This window comes from Muntiacus reevesi, chromosome 3, assembly GCF_963930625.1.
Source record: "Muntiacus reevesi chromosome 3, mMunRee1.1, whole genome shotgun sequence".
Taxonomy (NCBI): Eukaryota; Metazoa; Chordata; class Mammalia; order Artiodactyla; family Cervidae; genus Muntiacus; species Muntiacus reevesi.
Genome location: NC_089251.1, coordinates 37,757,728 through 37,785,139, shown reverse-complemented (window position 1 = coordinate 37,785,139; position 27,412 = coordinate 37,757,728). Strand labels below are relative to the sequence as shown.

General features: G+C 42.7%; 1 protein-coding gene across 1 annotated transcript; it reads left to right on the top strand.

Moving 5' to 3' along the window:
• The first annotated feature begins 15,501 nt into the window (after window positions 1-15,501).
• LOC136163073 (gastrokine-3-like) lies at window positions 15,502-21,206 on the top strand. The gene is made up of 6 exons (XM_065927507.1): window positions 15,502-15,513; window positions 16,815-16,868; window positions 17,270-17,404; window positions 18,961-19,068; window positions 20,047-20,188; window positions 21,112-21,206. The coding sequence occupies exons 1-6, from the start codon at window positions 15,502-15,504 to the stop codon at window positions 21,204-21,206; spliced, it is 546 nt and encodes a 181-aa protein (XP_065783579.1).
• The last annotated feature ends 6,206 nt before the right edge of the window (window positions 21,207-27,412 follow it).

Below are 27,412 nucleotides of genomic sequence, written 5' to 3'. Positions count from 1 at the left end.
TGGGAATTGAAATATTGGTCAAAAGGGATACAAACCCTAACTTTCATGTTTTACAAGGGTGCATTATGCATGTAGAGACCTATTTAAGGAAGAAATTGGTTAAAGTGACAGATGGTATTTTTCAAAGATGGCTGCAACAACATGTCCAGTCCCTCCCTGATTTTGGCAATGTGACCTTGCCACACACCTCCCACTTGATCAGTTTTCAAATATCAGAACTGGCATCCAAAGCCAGATAATCTAGATGACATCTGAGTGAAGCCTGTGAGCACTCTCCAACATTGCTCTAACTCTGACAACAATCCCATAAGGTAATACTGCTGACATCCCCATTTTACAGAAGAGGAAGCTGAGGTTCACACAGGAATTACAAATAAGGAGAACTAGTTTTAAAACAAAGAAAGAAAATCTTATGGGAAAAGATTGAGTCATCTCATCTATAATCAAAGAAATAAAACAAAAACAAGATTTGATGTCATACTTAAACCATTAAAACTTTTAAAAAAGAATGCTTATTTCCATAAAATTTGAATACATTATGGGTGAAAGTGCAAATGAACACAGTACTTTGGAAAGCAGTCTGGTAGTATGCATCATGAATCATAATGTGTTGCAACATTTTGATTTTGATCTACTTCTTGGAGCTTATCTTATAGAAATAAAACAAAAGATGAAAAATGTTTTCACAATAAGACACTCATTCCAACATTATGCAGACAATTAGAAAAAAAAACTTTTAGTATTTTGTATTTGTATATCCTCTGCTTTCCCTTGCTTTTTTTTCTAAGCATCTTTAAACAATTGAGATATTTCATTATAAAAAGATTAGGACACCACATTTATTTATGGAAATTATGTTAATAAATTCCCGTGGGAAAATACCAGGAGAGGTTATGCAAGAATAATCATAGCCTTGTCAAATTTATTTTCAAGATGCTTAGTAATGTTCTCATCTTGTTCAAAGATCTATTTTATTTATTTATTACAGTGCACAATAAGTTGCTTCAGTCATGTCCAACTCTTTGCAACCCTATGGACTGTAGTTCATTAGGCTCCTCTGTACATGGGATTCTCCAGGCAAGAATACTGGACTGGGTTGTCATTTTCTTCTCCAGGGGATCTTCCCAACCCAAGGATTGGATCTGTGTCTCTTGCGTTGCAGGCAGATTCTTTTACTGCTGAGGCACCAGGGAAACTCCATTTATTACAGTAGGACCTTGCTATTTATCCATTCTATAGATAAAAGCTTACATCTGCTAACGCCAACTTCCCAGTCTATTGACTATGTCCGTGTAGGACAAAAGTGTTACAATGCTTGTCTGTCTACCAAGCTCTTTTTATAAATCATAGTTTTTGCCTTAAATAAGCATCTTTAAGGGCCAGGAGATCCCACCCTACAGTCTGTCACAGGTTTTTCCTGGATGGATTCTTCCTGCTGATGGGTATGGTGCCGGCAGGTAGTAAAGCACCAAGCCATCCAGAAGCTCATGGGCAGCACCCTGTGCCTACAGTGGGGAATCAGGTCTGGAATGTCCACGGTCTCAGGCCCACATGCCTGGCATTCTTCACCATCCAGGCCTGTCTGCTGGCAGTTGAGGTCCTTGACAGTTGGTTCATCTGCAGTGGGGTTTAAAGCCAAAATCTGCAATTGCATTATTCCATTATCTAGATTGAGGATTAACACCTCTACTGATTTGATGGAGAAAATGGCTCCAAAATCCTCCTTGACAACCTCTCTCTTTATCAAGAAACCACTCGGATCTCACCCACTTAGCAATTCACACTAAGTGCCTGTATGAACTGAAATTAGGTAGCTCTCAGTCTGCCTGCTCTGTCCAACCCCAGGAGACAAAGAAGCAATAACTCAGGCTTGGCTCCTCACCCCACCCCGAGGGCCTGGAATCAGTCTGGAATGAAGCTCATAAAACCCAGACCCCTTTTCAGAATCCTTACTACCAGAAGATAACAAGTTTCCACATTTGCTCTTACTGGCCTCCAACTCACTGTCCACAGAGAGCTGGGAACGGTTTTTCAAAGACCGCTGGTGGCTCCCCGTCACAGACAATAGAAAACCGCCGGGGCCCAGCCTCCAGCCTGCCCAACCTGGCCCTCCCACCTTACCCCCTGAACACTGGCACGTCCCCCATGCCCTGCTTAGGACATGCTCTTCTCACTCCCCCATAATGACCCACGCATCCTGGTTGACGTGGCACTTTTCCTTTTAACACTTAGAAACCTCTCAGTCCCCAGCAAACCCAAACCATGGACCAGGCTGCTTCCCCATCCAATCCCACGTAACTAACCAGCCACACCCAGGCTTCCAGAAGGTCTTAGCCCCTAAGTCACTTTGCAGAGGGGCCTGACTCTCCCTCTACATCTAAATTGGGTCCTCACTGCTACTCTATCTTGTGACAGTCTTTCTGGTGGAGGACACCCATGACAATTATTTACTGCTTCATTCACAATCATTTACTGAGGACTTTGTGCTAATGATTTATGGGTTGGGGATAAAGCAGCAAACAAAGCTGACAGAAGGCCCTAACTTCAAAGAGCTTACATCCTAGGGGAAGAGATGGTGTGGTTTTTATAAACCAACTACACAGCCTGATCAGTGTGGTAGAGAAAAAGAAAGCAAGAGGGGACAGAGAATGTCCAGGGTGGAGACTGGATCAGACAGAGTGTCCAGGGAAGGCCTGAGGGAAGTTACACCTTGATCTCAAAAGATGAGGAAGCAAAACTTGGATTCCTGGGGTAAGTGTTCCAGACAGATGGCAAAAGCCCCGAGCAAAGAACAATGAAGAAGCCAGAGTGGCCAGAGCTGAGAGGCAAGAGGAGCAAGAATTGGAGTTGAAGACAGACAGGTAACAGAGGTCTGACCCTGTGGGACTTACTAGACCCCTATAAGACACGTGGCTTTTGCACTGAGTGAGCTAGAAAGATACAGCTGGCCAGGGAATAACATGATCTGCCTTAGGATTTCACAGGGCAGGACTCTGACAAACCCCTGGTGGAGACTTTCAAAAGATGCCTGGGGTGGATTTTTAACAAGGGTAGTTGTAGCAGTGTTGATACCTTAATCTGGTGTACACTTTGAAGATAGAGCTGAAAAGGTTTTCACTCAATTGGATGTGGGGAAGGAAAGATGAGTCAAGTGACTCCGATGACTTTGACCTTAGTGAATGATGGATGGTGGTTCCATTCTCTGGGATGGAGACTGTGAGCTGCAGGTTGGTGGAGGTGGAACCATTGAAGATCATTTCCGAACATGTCGACTTCTAAATGTTTAGACATCAAGTAGAGAACTAGACATATGGGTCTGGGGTCGAGAGAGAGTTGGGCTAAGCGTATACACTTAGGAGTCTTAGAGAAGAGATATTTAAAGCCATAATACACTTGGTAAAATCACTAAGTGAGCCAAATATAGACAGAAAAGAGGAAATGCCCAAGTACTAAGGTCTGGGACAGTTCACAGCCTCACTAGGCTGTCAGCTCTATGAAGTCAGAGGCTATGTCTAACTTTTTTCATTTCTATCTGCTTGGTACTATGACAGTGTGTGGCAGATATTCAATATATTTGCAAAATTGTGATATAAAATACAATGGAATATTATTCAATCATAAAAAGGAATGGAGTGCTGATTACAATATGCTAAGTGAAAGCATTCAGACACTAAAGGACAGATATTATATGATTCCATCCATGTGAAAAATTAAGAATAGGTAAATCTATAGAGACAGAAAGCAAATTTGTAGGCTGAGGAAAGGAAATATAGGGAATAGCTACTTTAGGGTAGAGGCTTCCTTTTAACATGGTATTTTAGAACTCTATAGAAGTGGTGGTTGTACAACTTTGTGAATGTACAAAATGTTTATGAATTGTCCACTGTGAAATGGTTAATTTCATGTTATGTGAAAATGTTTATGAATTGTCCACTGTGAAATGGTTAATTTCATGTTATGTGAATTTCACCTGCAAGGAAAAATATTAGCTCTTATGGCATAACAAGTTATCCCAAACATAAAGAAAATAAATATTTATTACTTTACACAGCTTCTGAGGGTCAGAATCTGGGAGGGCTTAGCTGGATAGTTCTAGCTCAGGGTCTCTTGTGAGGTGTCCATCAAGATGCTGGTGGGGCCCACGGTCACCTGGAGGCTTGACTAGGGCAGGAGGTCCACCTCCAACATGGCTCCCTCACAAGATGGCTCAGCTTGGAATGGGAAGCCTCAGCTTCTTGCCACATAGACCTCCCCATGAGGCTGACTGAGTGTCCTTACAACATAGCAGTGGGCTCCCCCGCAGAGTAAATGATCCATGAGAGTATAAGACAGAAGACACAATGTCTTGTATGGACTAGCCTAGGAAATACCACACCATCATTTCCACACTATCCATTGGTTGCCCAGGTTAGTGTGGAAGGGACCTTCACAGGGGCATGAGTGTTAGGAAGTGAGGATCACCTGGGGCTACCTGGAAGGTTGGTTACCACGCTTCCTTCACCCTTACCTAAGGAGTAGTAATGAATTACATCGCCTGCTCAACATGAACTTGACCACCAAAAGCAGAGAACAAAAGCCAGCCTTGGGAAAACATGGGAAATATCACATGTGAATAGCATACATGTGGGGTACTATACAAATCATGCCTGTGTCTCCACAAAGTGCCTCAGGCATCTGTGTTATGCTGGAAACTACACTGCAGCTATTTTCTCTGAAAATATTCTTTGAAGGAAGACTCTCCTAAGTAACTGGATTTTGATCCTTGATAATGAGACACCTTGTCAGGAACTAGGGAGGAATGGGTGATCCCTGCCCCTGGCTCCCCAGTTTCCTTTCATGGGTTATCACATGTCAGCACACTGCCTCCCTGTACCTCCTAGGCCTGCCCTACTGCCCAAGTCCAGACGACAGCCCTCCCTTCTCAGAAACGGCAGCTTTGACAACTTCATGGCTCTTGGAGTCCACAGACAGTCCAACAAAACTGCAGGCTTGGCCATGTCACCTCTTGGGTCAAATCTTCCAAGATCCTGCCCAATCAGATTACTGATAGGAGCATTCCTGAAAGTTAACCAGATGAATAAAATTTTACCAAAATCTTAACTTGGATGGAACACTCTTTGGACACATTCATGGAAGCAAGTGATCCAAATGTTGATCATTTGTCATTCAGAGAGAAAAAATGACCAGGCCACTTGAGTCTTTTGTTTGAATAAAGAATTCAGTAACAGGAGCATTCAGCTAATTCAGTCTTAACACTGCATTTTAACCTCTGCTATTCTGTTGTTAAAGTTACTGTTTATGATAGATAACAAAAAGCAAGCAGGACATATGTAAGGGTATACACTTCAACAGGCAGTGCCAACAAATTAATTTCTCTTAGCCATTCTGCCCCAAAATAAAATAAATATATTTCTGAAAGGGCTCAACCCACTGGGGATTGATGAAAAACAAGTAGATATCAGTGGAATTGGTTACTACTGCTTATTGACACCTGAGGTGGGTTTTCTGCAGGTATTCAAGACGTCAGCCAAACATCCAAACCGTTATCTGTTGGAAGATGGAGGACAGTCAGTGAGAGTGAAAAACAGAAGAGCTGAGGCTAAAACCCTGGTTTTCAGACTTCAGGTTTGGTGCTTTTTCCAATACTCTGTATTGTCTTCCGAGGAATTTAAGATTAAAAGGCAAAATGAGGTACAGTATGTTAACGCATATATACAGAATTTAGAAAGATGATACTGACGACCCTATATGTGAGACAGCAAAAGAGACACAGATATAAATAATAGGCTTTTGTACTCTGGGAGAAGGTGAGGGTAGGATGATTTGAGAGAATAGCATTGAAACGTGTACATTACCATACGTGAAATAGATGACCAGTCCCAGTTTGATGCCTGAAACAGGGCACTCAAAGCTGGTGCTCTGGGACAACCCAGAGGGATGTGATGGGGAGGGAGGTGAGAGGGGGTTCAGGATGGAGAACACATGTACACCTGTGGCTGGTTCATGTCAATGTATGGCAAAAATCACCACAATATTGTAAAGTAATTAGCCTCCAATTATAAATAATTACAATAATTAGCCTCCAATTAAAAAGCAAATTAATTTTTTTTAAAGTTAAAAAGGAAAGAAAACACATACAAACAAAGACATTTAGTCCCAAAGGTAGGAAAACGCCACATCTTCAGAGAGGTTGTCTTCCTCCCCCCAACACCCATAAGACGAACAGTGGTAGGACAGATGTTCAGCATAAAAAGAGGAAGGCAAAGTTTGTAGAAATCCACTTCCACCCATCCCCTGAAGGAACAGCTTCTTGGAGCATAAGCTGGGTGGTCTGAAGCTGATGGGGTCTAGTTTCTTTGACTCAGAAGCCACAGGGAGGCCTGGAGGAGAAGTTATAGGCTTAAGTTATTGGCTCCAGGCTGCTGCTCCAGGGACAGCTGGCCTTCGGGTTTGTTTTTCTAGAGGTTTGAGATACTTGAAGGAATATCTTTCAGGAATGGGTGACTTTGGCCCAGAAATCTGCAGGAAAATGAGCCATCAGTCATCTGGTATAGGCTCTGGGTTAAGGATAAAGGGACTCCCCAGCTGGGATGATGCAGAGCCTAGAAAGAGGATGTAGGGCCAGATGGAAGCACGCAGGTCCCAGGTCTGTCAGAAGATTGCTGGGACTCAGGATTGCTCTCACTTTCTGGCAAACACCTACTGGGTGGAGATCCTAGGGAGTTAGTTAAGTGTGACATCCGGATGTCTTCATTGTGGCTGGGTCTGAGGGCAGGGGTTGGAGGCAAGGCTTTCCACCTCAAAAAATCAGAAAGCCAAACAGGAGGTCTTTTAATTCCCTGCATCCTCCCGGCTCATTTTAAGTAGCCAGTGAGTCCTTGTTTCCACCTCCCTTGCTTTCTGTCCTCCTGATTCCTGAGCAAAGAAGTCCCTAGCCCTTCTGCCCCCTCCTTAACCAGATGCCCCTACACATGGTTTCCTGATGCTGTCCGGGGTGCAGAGGAGAGGGCAGGATGTGAGCTTATTTACTGATGGCCTGTGGTCTCAATGTCTACCAACAACCTCTAGCCCCACCCCCACAGTCCAGTCTGTTTCCAGGCCTGTGAAATGGATAAACTACACTCTCTCCACCTCCCCCAAAATGGTCTTACCACCTAAACTCATCTTTCCTTACTAGTGTCCCCCTCCTAAGTTTTCTCCCAAGTGAACTAAACTAAGAGATGAGAAAATAAATTACAAAAGAGAAAGATAAACACATATTTTCTATGGGAAGAGGATCTTTGAGGTAGAGATTCTTAAACTTTTTAAATAGAACTCCTTTGAAATTTTTGATGAAGGGCATGACACTTCTCCCTGGGAGGGAAAAACCACGTATGCATTCACAAATAAAATTTTACTTGCAATTTCAGGAAGACTTAGAACCATTTCATCATGGGCCCAGGTGAGAATCTTTGCTTTCAGAAAAACTCTGCTGTAAAAATTAACTTTGTAAAAGATGAGAGTTGTGTGCTAAGTTGCTTCAGTCAAATCTGACTCTTTGCAATGCTATGGATCATTGCCCTCCAGTCTCCTCTGTCCATGGGATTCTCCAGTCAACATAACAGAGTGGGTTGCCCTGCCCTCCTCCAGGGGATCTTCCCAACCCAGGGATCGAACCTACATCTCTTATGTCTCCTGCATTGTCAGGCAGGTTCTTTACCACCAGTGCCACCTGGGAAGCCCCTGTAAAGGATGATGTCAGCTGCCTACCGAGGCAGGACATCGTGAATCCTGGTTGCCAATTTACCTGGAATGAACTCAGGAAGAAGTGAGAGCAATGAAGCAATTGCAGGTCAGGAAGACACAGGCATGAGAATAGCAGCTGAGAGCTGAGACAAGATGCAGCAAAATAATGTCTGCTAGAAGGCTGTAGCTGTTCAGGGAAGGCAGGCTCAGAAGAGCCTGCTGTGGAAAAAATATTTGGGTCTGGGATCCAGGGAAGAAAAAGAAGGGGCAGAGATAACATTCAGGGCAATGGACCTGTGAAGGGAAGAGACATAGCTGCAGAACAGTTCTGGGACAGGGAGTGTCCTGAAGTTGAGATCCTGAGTCCTAGGATTTGTGGAGGCATCCAGAAGGTAAAGGGGCTAAAGGAGAAAGTCCAAGGGGAGGGAGAGAGGACAGTGGGGTGAAATTTGAAAACAGTCATAGAAAACATATAAATATAATCATAATTGAATCTAGGAATGTGAAACAAGTGGTGCATGGGTGAAGCAGTCCAAATGCACTGAGTATCAGACTCTGGAGAAAAAAAACTAACTAAAAACAACCAAACAGGTCTTCCCCGGTGATCCAGTGGTTAAGAATCCACCTGCCAATGCAGGCGACACAGGTTTGATCCCTGATCTGGGAAGACTCCACATGCCTTGGGGCAACTAAGCCCATGCATCACAACTACCGAAGCCCAAGTGTGCAGAGCCAGCAAACTACAACAAGAGAACCCACCACGATGGGAAGCCTGCACACCACAACTAGACAGTAGACCCTGCTCGAAGGAACCAGGGGGAGCTGGCACACAGCTACAAAGACCTAGTGCAACCAAAAACAGTTATTAACAAATAAGCTTTCTTTTGAAAATAATATTTATATTAAGAAAAATGAAACAGTATCAGAAAGAGAATTGGTTTGTGGGCCAAAATGATGTTATTGATCTCTATTTTTCATTTGCTTAAGGATTAGGGAAGAAATACAAGTACACAGAGTGTGCCGCAAAGCTTTGTTGTTGTCTCTAAGTTGGTCCAACTCTTTGTGACTCCATGGACTGCAGTATGCCAGGCTTCCCTGTCCTTCACTATCGCCCAGAGTTTGCTCAAACTCGTGTCCATTGAGTCAGTGATGCCATCCCACCATCTCATCCTCTGTCACTCTCTTCTCTTCCTGCTCTCAATCTTTCCCAGCATCAAGGTCTTTTCCAATGAGTCGACCGGTTACATCAGGTGGCCAAAGTATTGGAGCTTCAGATTCAACATCAGTCCTTCATTCAAGGTTGATTTCCTTAAGGATTGACTGGTTTGATCTTCTTTCAGTTCAAGGGACTCTCAAGAGTATTTCCCAGCATCACAGTTTGAAAGCATCGACTCTTTGGTGCTCAGCCTTCTTTATGACCCAACTCTCACATCCATACCTGACTACTGGAAAAAAAACATAGCTTTGATTGTATGGACTTTTGTTAGTAAGGTGATGTCTCTGCTTTTTAGTCCAGTCTATGTTTGTCGTAGCTTTCCGTCCAAGTAGCAAGCATCTTGTAATTTCATGGCTGCAGTCACCTTCCACAGAGATTTTGGAGCCCAGGAAAGTAAAATCTGTTACTGCTTCCATTTTTCCCCCTTCTATTTGCTATGAAGAGATGGGACCAGATGTCATGATCTTAATTTTTTGAATGTTGAGTTTTAAGCCACCTATTCACTCTCCTCTTTCACCCTCAAAAGGCTCTTTAGTTCTTCTTTTCTTTCTGCCATTAAAGTGGTATCATCTGCATATCTGAGGTTGTTTATATTTCTCCTGGCAATCTTGATTCCAGCCCGTGAATCAAACAGCACAGCATTTCGCACGATGTACTCTGCACATAAGTTAAATATACAGGGTGACAATATACAGCCTTGTCTTACCCCTTTCCCAATTTTGAACCAGTCCTTTGTTCCATGTAAGGCTCTAACTGTTGCTTCTTGACCTGCATACAGGTTTCTCAGGAGACAGATAAGGTGGGCTGATATTCTCATCTCTTGAAGAATTTTCCACAGTTTATTGTGATCCACATGATCAAAGGCTTTAGCATAGTCAACAAAGCAAGAAGTGGATGCTTTTCTAGAATTCTTTTTCTTCTGCTATGATCAAATGAATGTTGGCAATTTGATCTTTGGTCTCCCTGCCTTTTCTAAAACCAACTTGTACATCTGAAAGGTCTCAGTTCATGTACTGCTGAAGCCTAGCTTGAAGGATTCTAAGCATAACCTTACTAGCATGTGAAATGAATACCAACTGTATAGTAGTTTGAACAATTCTTTGGTGTTGCCTTTCTTTGGGATTGAAATGAAAACTGACCTTTTCCAGTCCTGTAGTCACTGCTGAGTTTTCCAAATTTGCTGACATGTTGAGTGTAACACCTTAACAACATGCATCTTTTAGGATTTTAAATAGCTCGGCTGGAATTTGATCACCCACGCTGGCTTTGTTTGTAGTAATGCTTCCTAAGACCCACTTGACTTCAGACTCCATGATGTCAGCTCTGTGCAAGTGATTGCACCATTGTGGTTATCTGGGTCATTAAGACATTTTTGTATAGTTCTGTGTTTTCTTGCCACCTCTTCTTAATCTCTTTTGCTTCTGTTAGGTCCTTACCATTTCTGTCCTTTATCATGCCCATCCTTGCATGAGATGTTCCCTTGGCATCTCCAGTTTTCTTTAAGAGATCTCTAGTATTTCCCATTCTATTGTTTTTCTCTATTTCTTTTCACAATTCATTGAAGAAAGTTTTCTTATCTATCCTTCCAATTCTCTGAAACTCTGCATTCGATTGAGTATGTTTTTCCCTTTCTTCCTTGCTTTTGGCTTCTGTTCTTTCCTCAGCTATGTGTAAAGCCTCCTCAGACAATTGCTTTGCCTTCTTGAATTTCTTTTTCTTTGGGATGGTTTTGGTTACTGCCTCCTGTATAATGTTATGAACCTCCGTCCACAGTTCTTTGGGCACTCTGTCTACCAGATACAATTCCTTCAATCTATTCATCACCTCCTTTGTATAATCATAAGGGATTTGATTTAGGTCATATTTGAATGACTTAGTCATTTTCCTTAGCTTTACTAATTAAAAAAACGATTCCCCAGTTGTGATGCCTACTGAGTTCTACAAAGCTGAAAAGATTAATTAAATATCAGCACCATGACAGGGATGAATATAGAAGCCTGTGTTCCAGGCAGGAACTAGAAACTGTAAAATAAGGATGAGGAAGTTTCTGGTTTGCAGCATGTGGTAGGTCCATTACAGAAGAAATCAAAGAGTGATTAGCAAACAGCAAGTAGAACAAGGGATCCAGTCAAAGGAGCTTGGCTCATGCCAGAGGTTCCAGGATGCAAGATAAAAGGTAAACAACTTGCAGATGCCTGGCTTTCCTTTTCCTTTTGCTTCACCCCCTACCCTCAAATCCAGGGGCAGAAATATTAATGATGTCTTGGCTAACCTTATAATTGCCCTATAATTGGCATCTATAAAAAGGCTCATTTTTTCTTTTTGAATCCGCTATGCTCTTCAAAATTTAATTGCCTTCCTGATTCATATTATTATTAAATAGTCGATTGCATAATTTGCCTTTAAATTTAACAATCATTTACTATGTACTCTCTACATGTTGACCACTGCTAAGTATTCCAGGAGATAGAGAGATGAATAATATACCAAGAGTGGCACCCATTCACTCATCTTCTTCATGTATGTATTTTTGTACATCTCTGTGTCAGGTACTGCTCTCAATATTTTATATCAGAACTTCAGCAGAAAGTAAAGGCGCCTATAATCTTATGAAGTTTATATTCTAGTGACATGAATGTGTCATTTAGTGACCAGATCAAACAACTATACAAGTAAACATAGCACAGCGAAGAGTATAAATAGCAAAGTAAGGCCCAAGCATGGAATTATCAGATTGTGAAGAAGTGATCACATGTGACTAGGAGTAATGGAAGGGTGGGAATGGGGCACTGTTTAAATTGGCCTTAAAGAATGGGTAAGAGGAAGAGGTCAAGTAATGAGTCTCCTGGTAGAACCAAGGACTGGAGTCCAGAAAGCATGGGCTCCACATGGGGAACAGTGGAGAGCCACCTTTGGTTGGCATCTTGGCATAGGTTGAAAGAAGTGGAAGACAGGACTGCAAAGATTAGGAGGGGGCAAACCATGGAAATCCTCAGGTGACTTTGGAAAAATGAAGTAGCAAGACAACAAAAGTTTATGGAATGAATTGGAAGACAGAAGAGAGAATGTTGGGCAAAAAAGAAGTGCTTCCAAAACTTTCTTTTGGCCAAAGCTCATTCCTTAATGAGGCTTCATTGTTTGGATATATTGATTTTTCCTTTGTGCACATGGCTTTTGGCCTTTGCAGAAATAAGTACAGATTTCACTATGTAACTATACAGTTATTTGTTAACAAACTTACACATCAGTGTTTTTAATGGCTGAATAATATTCATATAGACATGTGATATCTATATGTATATATATAACATTTTATATATGTGCGTGTATATATATATATATATATATATACACATACATATAGCTGTTATTGTTTTGTTGTTAAGTCATATCTGACTCTTTGCAACCCCATGGAATGTAGCCTGCCAGGCTCCTCTGTCCACAGGATTTGCCAGGCAAGAATACTACAGTGGGATTTCATTTCCTTCTCCAGAAGATCTTCCTGACCAAGGAATTAAACCTGTGTCTCCTGCATTGGCAGGGAAATTCTTTACTGCTAAGCCACCAGTGAAGCCATATCTATATATGGCTTTTAATCACATTTTTGATATTCATTTATTGAATGACAAACCTAGACAGTGTGTTAAAAAGCAGACACATCTCTTTGCCAACAAGTGTCCATATAGTGAAAGCTATTTTTAAATAATTTTAAAAAACTAAGATCATGGCATCCAGCCCCATTACTTCATGGCAAATAGAAGGGGAAAAGGTGGAAGTAGTTACAGATTTCCTCTTCTTGGGCTCTAAAATCACTGCAGCCATGAAATCAGAAGATGACTGCTTCTTAGCTGGAAAGCTATCACAAACCTAGACAGTGTGTTGAAAAGCAGAGACATTACTCTGCCAGCAACAGTCTGGATAGTCAAGGCTATGGTCTTCCCAGTGGTCATGTAGGGTTGTGAGAGCTGGACTGTAAAGAAGGCAGAGCATCAAAGAATTGATGCCTTTGAACTGTGGTGCTGGAGAAGACTCTTGGGTGTCCCTTAGACAGCAAGGAGATCAAACCAGTCAATCTTAAGGGAAATCAACCCTGAATACTTTTTGGAAGGACTGATGCTGAAGCTGAAGCTCCAGTATTTTGGTCACCTGATGCAAACAGCTGACTCATTGGAAAAGTCCCTGATGCTGGGAAACATTGAGGGCAGAAGGAGAAGAGGGCATCAGAGGATGAGATGGCTGGATGGCATCACCAATGCAATGGACATGAACTTGGGTAAACTTCGGGAGATGGTGGGGGACAGGAAACCCTAGTGTGCTGCAGTCTATGGGGTCGCAAAGAGTTGAACATCACTGGGTGATGGAACAACAACAATCCTAAAATGTATGAGGTGATATCTCATTGTGGCTTTAATTTGCATGCCCCTGTGATTTGTGATGTTGAGCACCTTTTCATACACCTATTGGCCACATAAATGTCTTCCTTGGAAAAATGTCTCTTCAGTTTCTTTGTCCATTTTTTTTAACTGGATCATTTCCCATTTGCTATTGAGTTGTATAACTTCTTCAGATATATTGAATAATAATTCCTATTTAGATATATACTTTGCAAATATTTTCTCCCATTCTATAGGTTGTCTTTTTAATTTATTGATTGTTTCCTTTGCAGCACAGAAGATCTTTAGTTTGTCTATTTTAGCTTTTCTTTGCCTGTGTTTTTGGTGTGGTATCCAAAAAAATCATTGCCAAAACCAATATCAGGGATCTTTTCTCCTATGTTCTCTTCTAGAAGTTTTACACTTTCAGATCTTATCATTTACGTATTTGGTCCCAAATAGCCAAAGAAATTTTGAGGAAGAAGAACAAAGCTGGAGACGTAAAACTTTCTGATTTCAAACTATATTACACAGCTAAAGTAATCAAGATAATATGGTACTAATTGATGCTGTGGAGAAGGCAATGGCACCCCACTCTATTACTCTTGCCTGGAAAATCCCAGGACGGAGGAGCCTGGTAGGCTGCAGTCCATGGGGTCGTGAAGAGTCGGACACGACGGAAGCAACTTAGCAGCAGCAGCAACTGATGCTGGGAAAGATTGAGGGCAGGAAGAGAAGCGGACAGCAAGGATGAGGTGGTTGGATGGCATCACCAACTCAATGGACATGGGTTTGGGTAAACTCTGGGAGTTGGAGATGGACAGGGAGGCTTGGTGTGCTGCGGTTCATGGGGTTGCAAAGAGTCGGACACAACTGAGTGACTGAACTGAACGTAAAAACAGGAGCATTAGATCAGTGGAACAGAACAGTGAGTTCAGACATAACCAATGCATGTTCAGTCAACAAATTTTTGACAAAGGCATCACGACCATACAATGGATAAAGGATAATCTAGTCAACAAATCATGTTGGGAAAAATGCATAACCACATGCCCCAAAATGAAAGTCATTCTTTTATTGCATTTTACATATTCAGCCAATAACTATTGACCATGTGCTCTGTGCATGGTGTTTTTAAGATACTGACAGCCATAATATAATATAGAGATTATATTATCTGAGCCCTGGGTGACCTAAGCGCCCCAGGGCCCACTTAGTTTATGCTCCCATTGAAAATTCACAGGAAGTACTATAAGAACAGAGCTGTCTGTCTTCCACTTTGGTCATTCCAGTGCCCAGCCTCATCCATATACTTCATCTTTATCTCTGAAGAAATACGTTCATTTGATTATGACCTTTTGGAATTTGGTCCAGGTAGTTGGGTCACAACCAGTCAAGGGCTTGATAAAAAATAAGAAAATGTTTGAAATAGCCTGAGTTAGTATTGACTAGTCATAGAAAGTTGTTCTCTATGTCTCAGGAGATCCAGTGCGGCTCAAATTGTCCTTCATGGAAAAAGTCACCCTGAAACAAAGGTTGGGAGGAGAAAGACAAATTATAGAGTGGAAGCAAAATATCAGAATATTAGGATGTCACCCAGAGGTAGATCTTTGAAGAGGTTAAATGAGGTCAGCTTGGTGGGTGGGCAGAAGGCATTACAGGACCAACCCTGTGATTTGGGGTTTGGATGAAGAACTGGACCAGTCTTCTCGCCAATCTAATCTTGTGGTTACAATTCATCTCTTTTGGTTCCATAAGGTTTTTCTCAACCACCTCCACTATTAGTGAAGAGTTTCTCTGGAACTGGGAAATAGAAATGGTAAACACTGATTTTGTATCAGGACCACTTGGTGAGATCTACTATTTGCAATCCTTCCTTAACTATTAAAGCCATGGGCACACCAGCCCACAAAGCCTTGTTCTTTCCCATGTTTGCCTTATGTAACCAGTGGAGGTATTTGAGTAAAAGGAAAATATTTAGAAGTAGTTAAATAAAAGTGATAACAGTGATTACATAAACTTGCCTTTTCCCCCCCAAATGGTATTCAGATTATGATTAATTTCCCAGAATCTTTTACATGGTAGTAGTTGAAAGGTCCAAGACTATATAAACCAGGCTTAGAAAGTAAATAGGACACGAAAATTCTTTTATGCATGCAGTTGCCAAGGTTCTGAGAAAGAGGCAATATGAAACACCTTGTAAGTATATTTTCTGGTTTTGAATATAGGTAACTATGTTTTCAGAGCCAGAATAGCCAGGGAGTAGTTCCTTTTTCCCATCGACTCTTCAAATTAACCCTAAATAGAACTTCCAAATATTAACTTGGCACATAACTTCCCTGTTGGTAAGCCTCTCTTTTTTTAGAACATCAGAAAATGGGTCTTTCCCAAAAGAATTAATAGCTAGTTTCTTAAAAGGTCAACAATCTTTGCGGATTGAGTAGATATTCATATTTTAGGGTCTTTTCTTCCTAGATTCATTTTATTTATAAATTTCTGGCAAAGAAAATTTCAAGTGTATTTAACACATGGCACTAATTCTAAGAATCATTTAATAGAATATTATTGCTGTCTGTATCACATGTTTTTCCTTGGTTAACCTCATTGCATTGTGGTTATTATTCAGAGAGTAACTGTTGTCTTTTTCTTTGAAGATGTATCTCACATTCATGGTGTCATCACATGCAGAATACTGCATAGGATATTGTGGGGAGGGGGAGGAAGGGGGTTTCCTGTCGATTTCGGCTTATGTTGTAAGTGCTCTTGAGCTGAGTGAGCCTTAAGTAGACCAGATAATGAGCTGTGAGTTGTAAGGAAAGATTCTCTGCTACATTTATCTTAGCCTGTTCCCATCCTTCTAATTCTCTTTCACTATTTTCTGGTGTCTGAAATGCCTCCAATAGGTTAGGCAGGTCACACCAAGAGCAAGAGCAAACGATTCACTGCAAATATCTCAAGAACTACTCACCCTTGAGTAAAACCTATTTCAAAATAAGGTATAAACAAGTGATGCATAATATTTTATGCTCAGGCAAGGTGGAAGAAACTGGAGGAGAGGAAATTGGAAGGATATCAGATTCCAGAGGGGAGAGAGGGGGTCCCCACTGGTTGGGAAGAAAGAAGGAGGTATAGACAGGAAGACGGGGACCTGAATTATCACTTATTTTACAACTTGACTTAAGATGGCCCTGCATTATATGCAGATCAAGTGCTTGATCAGGTTGCCTAATCTTTAGCCCAGTGATTGATAGTAGACGTAGAACAAAACAAAAGGTATCTTTGAATGAATGATAAAGCTTTCCTTCTTGAGTAGCCAGTATATCGAACACATGGAATGACAGTCTCCTGATATATTTGGGGCCTCTAGGGCAAGAGACACTATAAAAATTACAGATTTTTTAAGACGGCTCCAACCCTGGGGTTCCTCTGAGCCCCAGGCCCTGGGCTCATCTGAGGCTAAGGGAGCCAGCCCTGTACACTGACATTTGTTTCCATTTCAGATTGTGCCTTCAATCCTTGTGGTCCTCTTCCTAGCTCCATCTCTGGCCCTGATGGTAAGTGAGGGTGGAGAGGGCTCAACCTGTCTGGTCCTCCTGAAGCAGAAGTACTTCAAAGGTGATAATCTGGGGTGCTGTGCTGTGATTAGTCACTCAGTCGTGTCCAACTCTTTGCAACCCCATGGACTGTAGCCCACCAGGCTCTGCTGTCCATAGGGATTCTCAAGGCAAGAATACTGGAGAGGGTTGCCATGCCCTCCTCCAAGCGATCTTCCCAACCCAGGGATTGAACCCAGGTGTCCTGCCTTGCAGGTGGATTCTTTACCATCTGAGCCACCAGGGAATCTGGAGGGGCCTCCGTCAAATTTCTTGTGAGGACCCCTTTATATCTGTGAGAGATGGGCAATGCAGGAACTCTGGACTTAGGACTGTTCTCCTTGCTGCCTTCTCTTCTCCAGAACATCAGTGACAACCATCCTCTGGATGGATATGTTGGGACCCAGAGCATCCATGTCAATGCCTTTCGAGGTATGGTCAGCATCCGAGACAACAATGTTTTGAGTGAATGGGATGGAGTCTTGGACTACAAGAATGTAAGATTTAGAAAACGTTCATTACAATGCCAAAGAAAGCCTTGCCTGCTCCAAAATTTAGCCTCCTGCTTTTCCAGAGAGAAGAGAACCCTGTCTACACAGGCCTTCTCTAAGTTTAAGGTCTTGAGGGAATACATCTCTCTTGGTAAGGAACCAGCTTTCATGCATTTGCAGTGACTTCTTTTTGAGCCATAGGAGGAGCTTCTGAGATCTCTAGGGATCCAGCACCCCTTTGTGTTCCTCTCCTGTGTTGACTTCACAGGGCTCCTGAAGGCCTCTGAAATAAGAGAGCTATTTTTAAGAATTCTGATGTCCTCTAACTTGTATGTGCCATAGAGGTTCTTTGGTCTTGCTCTCAGATTTTAATCAGTTTATTTCCAAAGCAGGAAAATAATTTATTTTCACTTTTAGAAATCTTGCTTCCACTTGCCCACGTGGTCAGGGATGACGAGGCATGACCTGGAAGAAAGAGGCAGGATTGGAACGGACGGCCCCATGATAGAAAAGTTATATGACAAGAGACACGGCACAACCAGAGACATGATGCAGCTTTTGAGTGCTTCGGTTTCCTCATCTGCAAAGGAGAATCAATGGCTGCCTTTCCTACTGGAAAGGACTCAGAGGGTTAAGTGAAGGAAAAGACCACACCCCCCTACCCCCCAACTCCCTGCATGACCCTCTGCCATCCAGCCCCTGCTGTCTGGAAGCCCAGCTCCTACTTTCCCCCCTCAGGACAGACTCCACAAACACGGGCTTTCTCTCTGCTCCCCCTGGGCCTCCCCAAACTCTGTCCTCCCCATTCTTCACCTGACCCACTCCTGATTTCCTGGAGGACAAGGCTCCTGAGTCTTCTTACAGGACATGCAGGTCAGGGATTTCTAACTCTGTTTTAAGCCATAAAGACTTTTCTTCCAACAAAGATTTCGCAAAATTCCACCTGATGGAACAGAAGTCACAACTTCTCTGGCAGGTGAGGGAAATGGGCTCATTGTCAGACTCAGCTGGAGAACTGTTGCTTTACTCCAAAGCTCAGAGAGGCTGACGGTCAGGTCCAAGGCTATATCGGGGCAGTCAGTGACAGGCTGGGATCTATCTCTGGAGATCTGACCCCAGGCTCCTCCTCACCTTGTAAACCCAGAAGGGATGCTAACTCACACACTGGCTTCACAAGCAGGCGGTATCTATCTCATCTGTTCGTGACATCCCCCTGGAGAGAGTCTACTTTTCCCACTTTACAGGTGGGGAAGCTGAGGGTCATGGAGGCAGCTGAGGACCATGAACAGCACTGTCACTGCGGCCGACCCCCTGCCCCTCCAGACCCCCAGTCTGTTAGTGGTATGCAGGGTTTCCCAGGGGATACCCCCTGTGGTGCCTGCAGCAGGGCCCCAGGACAAGGCCAGTCCTGCTGCTGGCACTTTGCTCTGTGCCCAGGGCCTGCTCTGCCAGGATGCTCCACACCACAGTCTGAAGGACAGCTCTATGCAGCTCTGATGACAAGTAGGAGGCCCCCGTATTGTGACTAAATGAATGACAGGGTTCTGCTGTGTTGCTTTAAGGCCCTCTTGGCGGCTAAATTGTTTAGCAAGATGGCCTGTGTCCTGGCCAAGATGAATGAAGCTGTCTTCCCAACTTTGGATGACATTGTTAAGGCCCTGGACCACCAGGTAAGTGAGATCAGCTCACTGGAGTCCCCTCCTAGTTTGGTGTTTTCCAACTTTACTTTCTGACCTCCTAAGATGATGCTGTACTTGCTGGGGAATTCAGTTTATGCTTGATCTTAACGCCCATGGAATTCCATCATCGTGCGAAGGACTCCAAGTCCAATCCATGGCCTATTTAAGTCACATCACATTAATGAAAATGAACCATTGCATTCCATGCAATGACATAATTTTGATGTATTCCAAAAGGGTGTGAACTACACATTAGTGAATATAAATATTAAACTGAAATACTATTATTATTCTCATGCCTCCTCTCCTCCCCTGAAGACCCTTTAAGCTCATACACTCATATTATCTTTAGTTGAAAATGAGTTTAGGACTCCTGAAACTCTCTTCCTGTCTCTTAAATGACAAGGGTTGTTAGATAAATTAAAAATCAGCAGGAAGCCCTTGGGAAGTCATTGAAATCTGGCGTCATTTTGCTTAAATAACCAACCCAGAACATTTGGGCCATATCCCTAATGTCCATGGCAGGAGGACTGCTGATTCCTGGAAAAGAAAATGTCTTTGGATCACATAAAAATAAAATAATTTATCACTTTTTAAAAAGAGAGGTAGAAAGTATTCCCCTCATCTGATTTATAACAAGTAAAAGGCATAATATAAATGAAGACCATAACTTAAAATTTATTGTATATCATTATTAGAAATGAGAATAGCACTGGAGTCTGGAAGAGCTGAAAATTCAAGGGTGAAAGGAGTACAGATTGAGTCACAGAGACACACAGACTTTTCTGGAGTAATTTTGCCACCTTGTGGTCAGATAGGATATTGCTATTAGGGAGGAAACTTAGGCAAGTACAAGGCTATTTTTGTACATCCAGTGACCCCATGCACTGGAATAGGTTTCTCACTCTTCCTCCTTGCTGCGCCACATCTACCTGCTGTCTCACCCTTTTGAAATGTCACATCTTCCAGACTTCAAAGCATTATCCAGCTACTCACGGCCTGACCTACACTGTTTTACCCAACCGGGTCAAGAACTTAGCCCAGTTCGGAGCACCCATCAAGGACATGTGCCGAGCAGTCCCCACTTATTTTGCCCAACAGCAAAAAGAAGGTACATGAATAACTTACCTAGAAAATCAAGACCACAGTTGAGTCAAGAGGTGTGGAATGGTTTTTAGGTCCTTGACAAATTCTAATGACACTTTGCAGGTCTATTCCATTTCTTTGCAAATGGGTATAAAAATAATGGGGCCTGAGATGCATTTCCCCCTGGTAGTAGAGATGACTCCTGATTACTGAGAATAGGAAGCAGAGTGAACTTAGCTTTACCAAATGGTAGAGGACAGTCATTTCACCTCTGAGAACTGACAGCTGGTGGATACTCTCAGCTGACCCAAAGTTTCAGCCTCCCCTCCCTTCCCCCCACTCCAGCAGCATAGTGCCTGGAATCCCCCCCCCCCCCCCCCCCGGAGGGCCATTGCTCTGGAGATTCTCAGTCCTCCTCTTTCTCACACTGCCCAGATGCTGGAAAGCAGGACTCTGACAGTTACAGACCACACTTTGGGAAAGAAATGTCTTAGTGGCTAGCATCCCTGATGGGGATACAGTAGGATCAGTGTCTACCAGCTTGGGAAGTTACCAGATAAGAATAGAATCTCCCTGGTGCTCCAGATAGAGTCAATAACCACTTCCCATTACACTGTTATCTGTCAACTACATCTGAGTATAAACTAACCCAGTGAACAAGGCTTCTTCATTACGAGAACTTCCAGCAGGAAAACAAAGAGAACTTGAGAGGCTGGGGGGTTAAAGAGGATGATTAAAGATCAATAAAAGAAACAGAAAAAAAGAATGTGGGACCCGTTATTGCAGCATTGATGAGATCTTCCATTTTGTTCCCAAGTCTCTGGCTAGTAAAGTTGTCCTGAGCATCACACTTCATCTAGGTGCAACTCGTAATATATCTACTCTACTTTAGAGTCTTAGAGCAATTAAGTGATCTTTTAAATAAAATGCTTCTCTTTCTTTTTAAAGGTACTGCACTGGCTATTGACCCAGATTCCTGTTTTGAAATCCAAATCCTGTCCTTCTTGGGACTCTCCATCTGTGGGGAGATACCTGGGCTCTGAACCTCCAGGTCGGCCACGTGGAGAGCAGACCTGTCTGGATGGGGCCGCTGACCTGACCCCAGAGCTCAGGGACCTAGCCCACCTCTGCCAATGGAAAGCTGCTAATTTCAGGCCTGATTACCCCTATCTTTTGACCCAAGATCCAGCTCTGTGACCTAGAAACTGAATACACTTTCTCCCTATTCTATTGGCTTGGAACAATAAAGTTTCTTGCCTCCCTGATCTAACATATGAGTGCCTGCCTGCACTGTCCTCTCTAGAGTTACCGGACTCCCATCCACATGCTGTCCATACCATCACACACAAACAAGGCACAAAGGGGAACACGCCTCTCCTGGAAGGTCTCATTTCTAAGGGCCTCTGTTTGGTGTGTCCCTTGAAGAATTCCTGAAGAATCTGGGACACAAGAAAGAACAAAAAGACACCAGCCACAGCCTGACTTAAGTTTTCAGGTCTGAGGTCACATCTCTGTCTCCTGCAAATTGATGCTATTCACTGTGGCCCAGCCTGCACAGTGAAAATCCCTGAAAGAGAGTTAACTGCATGAACAAGGCCTCTCAGACCTCTCTTTGGAACCAGTCTAAACCCCTTCATGGGACTCCCTGGGCATTTCTCTCTCTTACAAATGAATAAGGGACCTGGCCTCTTTACCCTGGTTCTTTAACTGTCCATCTCGAAAGCTGGGAAGGACACAGAGTCAGCCCCAACCACAGCAACCAGAACATCCCTGAGTTGCCTAAACCAGAATAAACAAGGAAAGAATACTGGAAACACAGACATAGACATTCACCAAAAGTCATGCTGGAGTTTGGAGTCAGTGGGACAGGACTGGAATGGGAGGGGTGGGGAGTGCTGAACCGCGCATGCGCGTGGAGTAGACGGACTGGGGTGAATTTAAGCACTGATTTGCCAGAGGCAGAGCTGAGCTCCAGCTCTGCATAGTCATGATGTGATGTGACTTAGTTATGAATGGAAAGGTGATTGTATGGGAAAGGCCCAGAATAAACCCCTAGCTGGATTTAAATAAGGTATAGCTGAGTCAGCCAGGGTCTCTGAATCTATGCATTTGGTCACAAGCATCTTGTCAAGGATAAGACTGGTGGAAATACGTGCACAGAGCATCCAGGCTGGAATAATCAGATAGATGTGACAGGTTAAGTGTTGGTCAATCAGAGGCCCACAAAGCATGGTCTTGCCCTCAGGCTTGACCTAAAGTGTCCCTGGAGTTAAGTTCCCATGGCTATCAGTCCTTCGTTGACCAGTGTATGCTTTATCCCTGACATCTGGCCCCCGGCATCTTCAGGAGCAGTCCCTATCTGGTCCCAGGTGCCCGAGTTCCTGTTACAGTTGCTGGAGCCCTGCTCCCAAACCCTCAGGACTCATGAAGGTGGGGCTGCTGCCTACTGACTGGTTCTGATATCTATCACACCTTCACTTCAGGACATCTGAACTTCAACTGTTTCCAAATTTCCCATCATCTCCGGGCTCCACTTGATCATTACAACATCCCAGTTACTTCCAGGAGACTTTAGACATCCCACCTCCTGACATCCACCATGTGTCTTTCCATCTGTTACCCTCCCCACAGACACTCTGCCAGTTAGACTGCTTTCCCTCAGGAAATTCTTGGTTCAAGGCCTGCTGCCCTCCCATGTTGGGTTATCATTGACTGGGCTGTAAGAGCTCTGTATCAACTCTAAGAAACAACTAGTATAGTCCTCTAGACCAGAGATCCTTAATCTCTGGGATCTAATGCTTGATAATGCTTGATAATCTGAATTGGAACTCATGTAATAATAACAGAAATAAGGTGCACAATAAAGGTAATGCACTTGAATCACCCTGAAACCATCCTCCTGGCTCTGGTCTGCAGAAAAATTGCCTTCCATGAAACAAGTCCCTGGTGTCAAAAATGTTGGGGACCACTGCTCTAGACTTTACAGAACTTGTCAAGTTAGATTTTGGTCCTTCAGGTCCTTCAAAGCTCAATCTTCATCTTATAAAGAATCTCCCATGTGTGGAATTTAAATATTTTATCAGGATTTAAATATTTTAGAAGATGGGATTGGGAGGGGCAAAATTCCAAAATATCATAGACTGGGTGACTTATAAACACCAAACATTTATTTCTCACATTTTTAGAGGCTGGGAAGTCCAAGAATTGCTGGTGTCTGATAAGAGCCCACCTTCTCACATGTAGACAGCCGTCTTCTCGCTGTGTCCTAACATGGTAGAAGGTTAAAGGGAGCTCTCTAGGCCTCTTTTATAAGAGACGAATCCCACAACATTGGGGATTAGATTTCAACTTATGAACTCTAAGGAGACATAAACATTCCTGTCTACAGCACCACCCTACTGATGACCATTGTTAATATTTATCCTTAATCCATCTCTCAACAAAATTCACCATATCTGAATCTCAAGCCAGTACCCCTCACTCTGACCCAAACATATTCCATGTTATTAACACCACCAGCCTTCTGTTTAAAATGCAGTCACATTAATATTCACAGCAAAGTGTTTTCCTCCATCTGTGACTGAAGAACCCAAGCTTCTCACTAAGTCTTTTGCAATAATCTTTGAATGTCTTTGGAAGGGCCTAGGAACTGGCTTGTAAAACCATTCCTCTTCTAAACAGGGAAATATTCTATTCTCTTTTCTTTTTTTCCCCCCATTTCTTGGTACAGCTGCTGTCACTGACCTCTGTCAACATCTCCAGTGCTGCCTCTTAGGTCTGGGCGGAAAGGACTGGGAACCCACCGCCCACGGTGCTGTAAGCTGATCAGTCACCACACTTGCCACCCCTCCACGGAGCGTGTGCCCTTGGGCAGACGCTGCTGTCTCAGCCTCAGGGGGTCAGAGGAAAGGGTGTCTCCCCTCGTGGTTTGTTGTCAGTTGTTCTCACTGCTGCAACGTTTGCTCTGGTTTCTTTGAGAAAGTGTAGCAAGAAAAGGCTTCTCTCTTCTGTTGCTTCTGTTGTTTCTGCTCACAACTCCCACTCACCACCCTGAGGCCTGAAGCGTCAGCCCTTTGGAGACTGGGCTTGGGGCAAATCTGAGCTCCTCCCGTCTAGGACTTGTTGGGTGTGACCATGTCCCAGTTCCCTCTTTCCTGAGCTTTCTATCTCCTTCAGCTTTGTCCTTTTCTTCCTGCCAACATGCCACGGAAGGATCATGTCTAAATCCCAGCTGGGAACTGCTCAAAACCCTCCCACCAAGAAATCTCTGAGATTCTTGCAAAAATTCCACCCTTGCGCTTAGGCCCTTCTCAGGGAGGAGGCCCAAGACAGAGGTCAATTTCCCTGCCTCTGAGCTCGGAAAATGATGTTCCAATAATAATGATGCTCCAATAATAGGCTCCCTTGAGGGGAGTCTTGCTCCCTTCACTAGCCCCGCTCCTTCCACCCAAGAAGGAGGCTCCCCTAACTGTCCTCATCACGCTTGCCTCTCTGCAGCCTCAGGGATGAGTCTATAGGCCCCAAATCCCAGATCTGCGGGACTTGGTGGGCAGGCTCACCAGCCGAGGGCGGTGACTGCCCAGAGCTTACTCTCTGGCTCCCTGCCTACTCATGGCTCTCAACTTCCCCAGGGGTCAGGAGTGGGGCCCCTTGTCCTGCCAAGAATGTGCTGCTCCTCTTCTTCCTACTCCTGCCTGAGGTAGAAGGACCATCCTCACATTTTCAGCTGTATCTCTGTGGTTATTCCTATGAAGCAGCTTCACTGGCCTCATCCGGTGGGTGCTCTTCACCTGGGCATCAAACTCAACATTCAAAAAACTAAGATCATGGTATCTGGTCCCATCACTTCGTGGCAAATAGATGGAGAAACAACGGAAACAGTGACAGACTTTCTTGGACTCCAAAATCATTGCAGATGGTGACTGCAGCTGTGAAATGAAAAGACACTTGCTCCTTGGAGGAAAAGTTATGACAAACCAAGACAGTCTATTAAAAAGCTCTAACTGAAAACCACTGATTTAGACTAATCATTATGGAAGACTTGGAATTAAATAAGGAATATATTCCTTAAAACTGAAGGATCTTTTTAATGGCTACTTAAAGAGGAAATGACTACTGTTGGCAGGAAAGATGTCAATGGGGAATAGGGATTAGGTAGTTGGTGGATTTTTTTGTTTTGTTTTGTTTTTGCTGTAGAGATTGGAAAATTCTGATCAACAAAAATGAGGAGGAGGAGCAGCCAAGATGATGGATTAGGAAGACCCTGTGGCTCACCTCCTTCTACAGGCACATTGAAAGTTACAACTATGTACAGAGCAACTGTTGATGAGAATGATCTGAAGACTAGCAGAAAACATCCTTCTGGTGCTGGGAAAACTAGGCAGCTACATGGGAAAGAATGAAATTAGAAGATTTTCTCACATCATACACGAAAAAAAAAAAAAAAAAAAAACCCTCTCAAAATGGGTTAGAGGCTTAAACATAAGATCTGAAAGTATAGAACTCCTAGAAAAAAATATAGGGAGAACACTTTGCTTATAAATCATAGCAATATTTTTGGATGTCTCCTAAGGCCAAAAAAATGGAAAAATAAAAATCAATAAAAGGGGCTTATTTAAACTTAAAAGCTTTTGCACTGCAAAGGGGACCATCAACAAAACAAAAAGAGAACCTACTAAATGGAAGAAAATATTTGTAAATGATGCGGTTGAAAATTTGTTAATATCCACAGTATAAACAACTCAATGTAGAAAAAACATTTTAAAAATGGGCAGAAGACCTAAATAGACATTTTACCAAGGAGGTATATGCATAGCCCAACTAACACATGAAAAATGCTCAATATTGCTAATCGTCAAAGAAATGCAAATCCAAACCACAGTGAGATATCACCACACACCTATCAGAATGGCTGTCATCGAAAATACCACAAATAACAAATGTTATTGTGGTGAAAAAGAAACATCTTGTACATTGTTGGTATGGATACAAATTACTGCAACCACTAGAAAGAAAAACAATATGATGTTTTCTCAAAAAACTAAAATAAAATTACCATATGATCCATCAATTTCACTCCCAGATATATAGCTGAAAAAAGCAAAATGTTAATTCTAAAAGACATATGCACCCATATGTTCACTGCAACATTAATTTTAATAACCAAGATATGAAAGCAACCTAAGTGTCCACCCATAGATGAATAGAAAAATAAGATGTATATATGCACAATGGAATAAGCGGAATGGATACACACACACACATAATGGACTATTAGCCATAAAAATACTGAATCTTGCCATTTGCAACAACTTGGATGGACCTAGAGGATATTAGTCTACATGAAATAGTTCAGACAGAGAAAGGCAACCACCATATATTTCCACTTACATGTGGACTCAAAATATAGAACAAAAGAACAAACAGAACAGACTCATAGGTACAGAGAACAAACAGGTAGTTGCCAGAGGGTAAAGGAGCAGAGGGATGAGTAAAATAGTTAAGGGAGATGAAGAGGTACAAACTTCAGTTATAAAATTAAGGTACCCTATTAGGATTATAGTCATTTATAATGCAGTATCTTTGATGACAGGTGGTAGCTAGACTTATGGTGACCATATTATAGTGCACAGAAGTATCAAACCACTATCTTGTGCACTTGGAACTAACAGCGTTGTAGGTCAATTACACTTCAATTAAACTTATTAGGAGAAGCAAATCAAATAGGACAGGCACATGCCTAAAAGGAGTGAGTCAAATATAAGCTACAAGGAAGCTGGGGCTCCATTAGATGTTCTCCAGAAAGAGCCCCTTTGTAAGGTCTGGAGAGGGAAGATATTAATTCTGTTTTCATTTTTGTTTATCTCAAGATATTTTATAATTTCCCTTTGACTTCTCTCTGAACTCAGTGGTTGTTTGAGTGTATGTTGTTTAATTCCCATGTACTTGTGAATACTTTCCTCTTGTTATTGATTTCTAGTTTTATTCCATTGTGGTTAGGAAAGATATTTGGAATGATTTCAATCCTCTTAAATTTGTTAAGATTTGTTTTCTGGTTTAGCATGATCTACCCTACAGAATGTTCCATGAGTGCTTAGGGAGAATCTGTTTTTGCTACTGTTGGGTGGAATATTCTGTATATGTTGCCAGGCTTGTTGAATTTACAGTTTTCAAGTCTGCTGTTTTCCTTATTGATTTTCTGTGAATGATCTACTATTAAAAGTGGGATATTGCAGTCCCCCATGATTAT